The sequence below is a fragment of the Gossypium hirsutum genome, chromosome D04 (assembly GCF_007990345.1).
Source record: "Gossypium hirsutum isolate 1008001.06 chromosome D04, Gossypium_hirsutum_v2.1, whole genome shotgun sequence".
NCBI lineage: Eukaryota > Viridiplantae > Streptophyta > Magnoliopsida > Malvales > Malvaceae > Gossypium > Gossypium hirsutum.
The window spans coordinates 9233354-9242678 of NC_053440.1; the positions used below are offsets into that span (position 1 = coordinate 9233354).

A 9325-nucleotide genomic window follows, 5' to 3' on the forward strand; every position below is an offset into this window, starting at 1 on the left:
AAACAAAATTTGGGGTTTAAATTCGCAAATAAGTAAAAGAGGCGATTCGGGGCTGAAATGGAATGCGCCTAAAGCTGGAGGACTGATCAGGCAATATGCCCCAGTCCCAGAGTGCAGCGTTTCAATGCAAATGACCGCACATGGTCAAAGGACCTGATTGAAACAGAATCAAAATTTGCAGCCCAAATCTAAAAGAAATAAAAAGTTGTGTTGCACCTCAACGCAAGTTGGAGGGACTAAATGCATAAATTACCCATTAAGGACAATCATGTGCAAGATTCCCCACTAATGCGCCGTTCATGATTGAAAAAAAAAGACCAAAAATGTTTTTATATTTTTATTTTTTCACTTTTTGAATTTGCTAGAGGAAAAAGGCTCTGCCTTCTTTCAAGCCACCATTTTTTCAAACACCCAACACTTGGGTTTCTTAACACCTTGAGTGCCACCACGCCACCAAGACCGACGGCCAACGATGGAAGAGAAACCCCGGCGGCACGGTCACGGCCAACTCCGGTGAGTTTCTCCTCTCCTTATTTCTTTTGTTTTTATTTTCGTAAGTAGAAAGAAATAAAAAGAAATCAAACTAGATGTAAAAACACACAAAAATAAAGAAACGAAAATTACTTCTCCGATTCAAAGTTTATGTTTTTATTGCTCTTGTGTCCGTAAAAAGAGAGGAAGAGCCCCCTTTGCCGGCCATCGGCCACCGCGCCGGTCGCCGGACGCCGGCGACGGCACCGCCGTTCGCGGTGGCCGAAAAACCAAAAAAAGCTCCCTTTTTCTCCTTTTTGCGAATAGAGTCCAGATCTGGGGTTAGAAAAGCTGAAATCCCGGCGAAAAGGGCCGAAATCGAAAGAGACCTTTCGGTTCTTCCTCTTTCCACCGCCGCCGGAAACAGGTAAACTCCTTTTTACTTTTATTTTTTATCTTATATATATGTGTGTTGATTGAATGATAATAAAAAAGAGAAAGAAATACTATAGAAAAACCGAAATAGAACGAAAATAAAGAAAACGCAATCGAAAAAAAAACAAGGTGAATCACCTTCTAAAGCCCCCTTTTTTATTTCTTTCAAATTTTTCAAAAGCCGAATCTTCTCCTTTTTTTTGTTACAAAAGTCCCCCTCTCTTTTTTTTTCTCTCCCCTGGTTCGATTTTGCTTGTGGCTTTTATAGCCAAAAATACAATATTCTGTTAATGTTTATTGCTCCATTTTTTGTCCTTTTCCTTTGCTTGTTTGCAGGTGCGGCAAAAGGCATGGTGGTGGTAGACGGTATGGGGGTGTGTGATGGTGCTGGTGGCAGACAGCATGGGAGAGTGGGAGTGGTACTGGTGGCAGACAGCATGGGAGAGTGGGAAGAGGCAAGTGGGAGTTTAGGGTTTGGGATTGGGCTTGGATGTTGGGCTAGGTTAATTTTAGGTTTTGGGTTTGAGGATGGGTTAAATGGGCTTGGGATTTTATTTTGGATTTTATTATTTGGGTTATTTTGTTGGTATGAGCCCGGGCAAAAATGGGCTTTTACCGTTGGTGTTCATATAATATGAGTGTTTAACAGACTTATATAACAATGGTTGAGCACAACTACTATCTTTACTTATTTATTGAAACTTGTTTATATTGGTTTCCAAGAGTTTAATTCAATCCGAAATTGTGCTTACAAAGTGCTGTCTGTTTGACAGCTACATCTCACCTTCCAAATGAAAAGTTATATACAACAATATATAACGTGCTGTATGTTAGTTATGTAGACATAAATATTGTTTCAACAGAAACTAACATAAATAGCATGATAAAATTTGCAAAAACTTATTATATTCGTAGTGCTTTAAACGTAAAAAACTTATTATATTAATAGTGTTTTAGACGTAAGGGTAATGTTTATTTATTAAAGATACTGTTTTTTTTTATCGTAATTTTATTACATTATCAAATTTATAATTCAAAAGCATGTAGCAGAAAGTGGGGAGATTAAAGGGTTTTTTTTTTTTTTTGAATTTTCTTTTCTCCAAGTTGTGGTGGTACGAACCATAAAACTAAGTGATATCCATCTCATTAAACCACTTGATTCTTTTTTTCCGAAAAAAATGAAGTGATCCATCCTAGTCTTTAAAAAACTTGTAAAATAATAAAAGAAAAAGCAACGAATCATGTAAATAAACATGCATGTCTAAAGATAATCAACCTAGTCATCTGATTCGATGCATTTGTCTAATAAAACTATAGACAAGGGCAAATATAAAGAGGGTAGGTAAACATCTTTGACCTGCAAAAGGTAAATTATGTTCAAGTGTTCTTAAATTTGTAAAACTCTAAGATAATAAAATGATGAAATTATGTTTTAACACTTAATAATTTAATATTTCATTTTGGTCTCCTTTCATTTTTATTTCCTGCCTTCCTAACTCTGGGCAAAGATTTTGATAAACTAAAAATTAAGTGTTGAATTTGATTTATGAAATCCGTTGAAAAGTTAAGTGCTGAATTTGAATTATGAAATATGTTTCGTATGATACTTAAAATTAAACATTGAATATAATTAAATTATTTGATAAATTTAAATTTTAAATTATGAGAATTTTATTTTTCATTTATATCCTTACATTTTAAACATTTAATATTATTTTAAGCATAGTTGAATTCTTAAATATTATTTTACACGTATTAAACATTATAAATCTAAAAAATAAATATTAAATTAAGAGTAATGTGAAATTCGAGTTCAATATCTTAAACAAAATAATTAATTTAAATGATCATATAATAGGATAGTTTTCAAAATAAATAAATAAAATAAATCAACTTAACGTATTTTTCATTATGTTCTTATTTTCAACATTTTTTATTGAAAAAAAAAATCTAACAAACAGTTTTTATTTCTAATTATCAAACACATTTTAAAAAAAATTATTAAGAATAATTAATGGAAATTTTTTTAATGGTTAATCAAACAAATCCTTAATTATAAAATATATGCTAAATGTGAACATGTATATTTTAAAAAAAATCTAATATTATTTTTGTTGAGGGAAGATGTGAGAATTGGAGCTGAGAGACACTCGACAGTGCCCATTGCAAGCTACCACCGAGGCAATTTATTACTTGTCTTATTTGATTTGGCAATTTAATGAAAAAAAATCTTTGGACATGTTATTGTGCTGCTATATTGAAGTATTTTGGTCCATCTATGGAAACCAATCTTTGGCTTTTGAAGATCGGATTTGATACGAGTGAATCATTTCAACTCTTGGAATGTGGAGATTTGATCGAAATTACATTGTTAAATTTGAAGAATCATATGTTTGATTGATTGTGCTTTGATTGTTAATGATCTAATAATAGCTATTTTCAATTAGATTCCATGTTAGCAAGCTGAAACTATATATGCTTTGAGGTGTGTTTAGGTTTTGTATGTGAACTTATTTGGGGTACTTTAATCTGTTCTTTGAGGAACTATTTTTGTGAGAGTATGCAAATGAAGTGTAAACATTGTTGAGTGTTTACTGCCCAAGTTCTTACGGGGAGGATTTGGAGTGAGTGTTCTAATACTTAGGAATAAAGGTGAAATCTCTATACTTGGGGAGTGATAAAATGTGAAACACTTGTTGTATTGTAGATTAAAGATAATGAAATTACTCATTAAGTTCGGCTCTGCAGTTATAAAGAAACCAAATTGTGTAAACAGACCTTGGTGTTCTTTGTGTTTTGTTTGCACGGTTTTCGCAATGTTAAGCCATAGTGGTCATTGCAGTCTAGCAATTCCATTATAATTTTTATATTAAGCAAACAAACAAATAGCAAAAATTTTAAATAATATATCAAACTTTTAGGGTAGGTGAATTTTAATAAATTAAATTACGTATATATATTTGTATGATAGAACTGAATTTAAACCCAAATTGGTAAAAGTTTGAGATTGGAAAATAAGGATGATCAATTTGTTTCTGGTTGGGGTGGAGAATGTCGTAAGGTAGCACCCATATCTTCGTAAAGATGGCGTGTGTATGTGTGTGTTTTTGTTAACGTTTTCGCGTGGGGTACGTTCGCATGAATGTGCCAAACTTGGGTTTTAACTTCTATAAGAGAAAGAAATTCTCGACAAATTATAGATAAAAACTCGTTTTTATATTCTTTTATGTATGATTTGTCATAAAGATGTCATAAATGGGATGCTCCATATTTGTACTTCTGATTTTTTTTCTTTTAAATTATCTATATAATATATTGGTTTGTCATTTGTGTTTGTAACTGTTGGCATTTATTGGGAGAAGCATGTGAGATGTGGTTAGTTAATTTTATAAGTTTTAGGGCATTAAGTATTCAAGTGATAATAGGGTATGAATTGTGAGGGTTTTATTTTATGAATTCGCTGTTATTTCAAATATTTAATTTCTTATTGAAGTTAAAAGACAATCTCTCATTTCCATAGTTGAAATGTATTTTAATTTATTTATTTTTGTTTTCAAATAATAAGACAAAAAAAAATTTAAAAATTTTACGAAGAGAAACTAAAATTTTGTATAGACCAATAGATCAATTATCAACCCATATCAATAAAAAAATGAAAACGACGTAATATTAAACATTATTTTCTGTTAATAAAATTTTCCAATCCTACTATCTGAATTTGGAATTCAACATATATTTCGACATTATATTTAGAAAATAAAAACTGATTAAAAAAACTGGAATATTCACGTCAAGTGGTCGTCAGTCATTTTTTTTATTACACTATTTTAATATAATTGTTTTTCTTTTGGTTAGTTTCTAGCTTGTCAGTTTCACAGTTATCACAATAATTTACTCGTTTTTGTTTTTGTTTTTATTTTCATTTTTACACATTGCTTGTAAACAATGCGTCAAAGATGCAGACGTGTATAGCACATTGAATTAAATTGATCAAGATAGTTCAATGAATGTCGACATTTTTGTCTTTCTTGTTATAATAATTAACTTTAAAGTGGGTTTTTTTTTTTTAGATCGCAGATATTATTGGACTCCCATATTAATTTTTTAAACATTAATTTCATTAGTCTCGTTACAAGCTTTTATAAATATTTGTTTTTTTATATGTTAAGAAAATGAAAATGAAAGAATTGATTGAATAATAGTGAATTCATTCAATGAGAAAAACTGCTTTTTTACTTGAACAAATAGTGTGGTATATCTACAAAAGAATGTAACTAATCCTATTGCTAATCACACACTATTAACAAATTTCTAACTAACTGTGCACAAATACCAATATAACAGATTTACATTCTCAACATGCCCCTTCAAGTTGGAGGATGAAAAATATCTTTCATTCCCAACTTGGACACTAAGTATTTGTGCTGAGGAATACTTAACCCTTTAGTGAGTAAATCTGTCATTTGCTCATTTGTTGAGATGTGTTTGGTTTCAACATGCCCCCTTTGAATTTTCTCTCGAACAAAGTGGCAATCTATTTCAATGTCCTTTGTTCTTTCATGGAAGACTGGATTCGAAGCTATTTGAATGGATGCTTGATTATCACAGTGTAGCAACATAGGCTTTGAAATTTGGACTCCCAACTCAGCTAATAAACCTTTTAACCAGATCAGTTCTGCAATTGTAGTGGCCATGCTTCTGTATTCTGCTTTTGTAGATGATCTGGACACTGTGTTCTGTTTCTTGGATTTCCAGGAAACCAAGGAATTTCCCAGTTTGATGCAATATCCCATGACTGACTTCCTAGTCATGTTGCATGAAGCCCAATCAGAGTCACAATATGCTTGTATATCAGTTGTGCCTTTAGCTGCAAGAAAAATACAGGATTTTTCTTGATGTATCTCACAATACGCAAAGCAGCTTCATAATGTTCCTTTTTTGGCTTTTGCATAAACCGGCTAAGGTGTTGCACTCCAAAAGCAATATCTGGTCTAGTGTTGGTGAGATATAAGAGTCTCCCTATTAATCTTTGATATACACTTGCATCTTCTAATTTTGCATATGCATTTTGTGTATCTAGTGCTGCATCATGTTCCAAATTTGTCAGCTTCAAATTCTGCTCCAAGGGTGTATTTGCAGGTTTTGCATTTGTCAAACCAAGATCATCAATGAGTTCAAGAGCATATTTTCTCTGATTCATGAAAATGCCTTCTTTTGATCTTGCAATTTCAATGCCAAGAAAGTACTTGAGAGTGCTCAAGTTCTTCATTTTAAAGTTCTGATGAAGAGTTGCTTGTAGGTATTCAATTAAGGATTTATCATTCCCAGTGATCAAGAGATCATCAACATAAATGAGCATGATCACAATCTTGCTGCTTGATGATTTGATGAACATAGAGTAATCATGCTTACTTTGAACATAACCGGTGTTGATGAGAGCCTCACTGAGTTTCAAATTCCATTGTTTTGAAGCCTGTTTTAACCCATAAAGGGATTTGAGCAGTCTACATACATGAGTGCCCCCTGGAGTGCCAAATCCATGAGGTAATTGCATGTAAACTTCTTCATTAAGGTCACCTTGAAGGAAGGCGTTATAGACATCCATTTGAATGATAGGCCAATCATATAGAGCAACAAGAGAAATCATGACTTTGACTGTAACCTGCTTGACAACTGGTGAAAAGTTATCCTGGAAATCAATACCTTCTTTCTGACTGTAGCCTTTAGCTACTAATCTGGCCTTATAGCGTTCAACAGAGCCATTTGAATGGTACTTGACTCGAAAAACCCATTTGTAGCCTATGGGGTGTTTGCTTGGTACGAGTGGAACAACCTTCCAAGTTGAGTTTGCTTCTAAAGCTTTAATTTCCTATTGCATTGCAGCTTTCCAACAATCATGTTTAATTGCCTCTTGGTAGGTTCTAGGTTCAGGGATGTGAGAGATGGAAGCAACAAAGCATTGAGTATGTAAAGGTAAATGATGATATGTAATGAAGTTAGAGATAGAATACGGACCTTGTGCAGCAGTGGAAGATGATGAAGAAAGGGATGAAGCAGGACAAATGTAATCCTGCATCCATGCAGGTTGTTTGATGGTTCTGGTGCTTCTTCTAGAAGGATTAGAGGGTCATTGGGATGGTGGTAGTGGTGGTGGTTGTGGTGCAGGAGAAGTAGAGATGGAAGGTGGTGGTGGTGATGACATTGAGGTGGTTATAAAGAGAAAGTTAGGATCATGTAAGAAACTAAATGCATTGACATCTAAGGGAAAGAGTGGTTGATCTTTTGATGGTGTTTTAAAAGGGAAGATGGACTCATGAAATATGACATCTCGGCTTACAAAAAAATTTGTGAAATAGGATTGAACAATATATACCCTTTTTGTACTTGAGAATATCCCATAAAGATAAATGGTGTTGCTTTTGGAGAAAACTTGTCATGATAATTGGTGACTGTTGCATAACAGAGACAACCAAAAGTTTTGAGATGAAAAAGGTTTGGTGGCTTATGATATAACATTTCAAAAGGTGTTTTCAATCCAATCATTGCTGAGGGTAACCTATTGATCAAATAACAGGCAGTTAAGACACATTCCCCCCAAAACTTAACTGGTATTTGAGAATGAAATTTTAATGCTCTTGCAATATCTAAAAGGTGGCAGTGTTTGCGTTCTGCCACACCATTTTGCTGTGGTGTGTTGACACATGAGGATTGGTGAATGATGCCAAGTGAGTGAAAAAATAGAGTTCCTTCTTTTGTGAAGAATTCAGGACCATTGTCACTTCGAACAACCCGAACTACCCCAGAAAACTATGTTTTGGCTAATGTAATGAATTGTTTAAGGTAAAGAAAGGCATCACTCTTAAGTTTTAAAAGATAAATCCATGTCATTTGAGTGTGGTCATCAACAATTGTTAAAAAATATCTATGGCCAGAATGAGTTGATATTCTATAAGGACCCCAAAGATCAATATGGATAAGGATGAAAGGTGTTGATTCCCTTGAATCACTTTGTGGGAAAGGCAGTCTTGTTTGTTTTGCCAATGGACAGACAATGCAAGATTGAATATCATGTGAATGTGCAGAAACATTATGTAAAAAATGTATTTTATTCATCTTTGAAAGAGAAGTGTGACAAAGTCTAGCATGCCACAAAGGATAATCAACATGCTTAGAAACAGATAGAGAAGTAACATCTGAAAGTTTTACAGGAAAAGATACAGTTGGAGATGTATGAGTTGGTGAAGGTTGAGGTAGAAGCAGATAGAGGCCATCTTGTTCTTTACCAATCCCCATCATCCTTCTATTGCAAAGGTCTTGCAAAATGCAAAATGTAGGATAAAAGGAAACAAAGCAGTTAAGATCTTTTGTGAGTTTTGAAATGGAGATAAGGTTAAAATTGAAGAAAGGTATGTAAAGGACATCTTTGAGGGTGTGATGAGGTGTAAGGTTGTGATTACCAATATGAGTGATAGTGGCAGTGTTACCAGTAGGCAATTTAACAAAAGAATTGGTAGCACATGCAACAGGTTGAATTAAAGAATTAAAAGCATAAGTCATGTGATTAGAATCCCCCGTATCAAGGATCCAATGAATTGGATCTAATGCAGGGGATATACTTGCCATGTGAGCCACAACTTGCACAGGTTGCACAGATTGCTTCTTGTTTAATAGGTTCAAGACCTGTTGATACTGTTTAGCAGTGAATGTAGGAGCATAAATGATTGATGATGAAGAGGCAGGCATATCAGGAGAATCAGAAGAATCAGCAACATGATTGGCAGTTGGTGATTTCTTCTTTGAGAACTTGAAGTCAGCAGGAAAACCAGTGAGGTGATAACACTCTGCTCGGATGTGGCCTTTTTTCCTACAATAACTACAAATCAGATCAGAACGCTTCTTGGGAGCTGAAGAAGTTGATGATTGCTGACTGAGAAGAGCAGTAGCCTCAAAGATAGGTAGAAGAGAAGCAAGCTCACGTTGAGTTTCATCACGCATAACAAGAGAGTAAGCCTGATTAACAGTGGGTAAAGGCTGCATCAAAAGAACTTGGGATCGAACATTAGAATAAGTTTCATTTAAGCCCATCAAAAATTAAAAAAGACGCTGTTGTTGAAGTTGAGCAGATCTGCGAGTGAAATCACAATCACAGGTAGATTAAGGAACAAGAATGTCGTATTCATCCCAGAGTAATCAAAGTTTAGTGAAATAAGTGGAAACAGAAGAAGTTCCGTGAGTGTGAGTTGAGATAGCGCGATGAAGATAGTAAATGCGAGAACCATCTACCTTATCATACATTTCCTGAAGATCCTTCCAAACAATGGCTGCATTGGAAGTAAAAACGATCCCAGCAGAGAGTTCCTTAGTGACAATGTTGAGAATTTAAGAGAGGACCAGAGCATTGCACCGATCCCAATAAGGC

The 9325-nt window shown here is 34.1% G+C and overlaps 1 protein-coding gene across 1 annotated transcript; it reads left to right on the forward strand.

The window, feature by feature from the left end:
* The first annotated feature begins 360 nt into the window (after positions 1 to 360).
* On the forward strand, positions 361 to 1628 carry LOC107938831 (uncharacterized). The gene is made up of 3 exons (XM_016872067.2): positions 361 to 513; positions 674 to 898; positions 1243 to 1628. Exons 1-3 carry the CDS (start codon positions 473 to 475, stop codon positions 1286 to 1288), a joined length of 312 nt encoding a protein of 103 aa, XP_016727556.1. The 5' UTR covers positions 361 to 472; the 3' UTR covers positions 1289 to 1628.
* The last annotated feature ends 7697 nt before the right edge of the window (positions 1629 to 9325 follow it).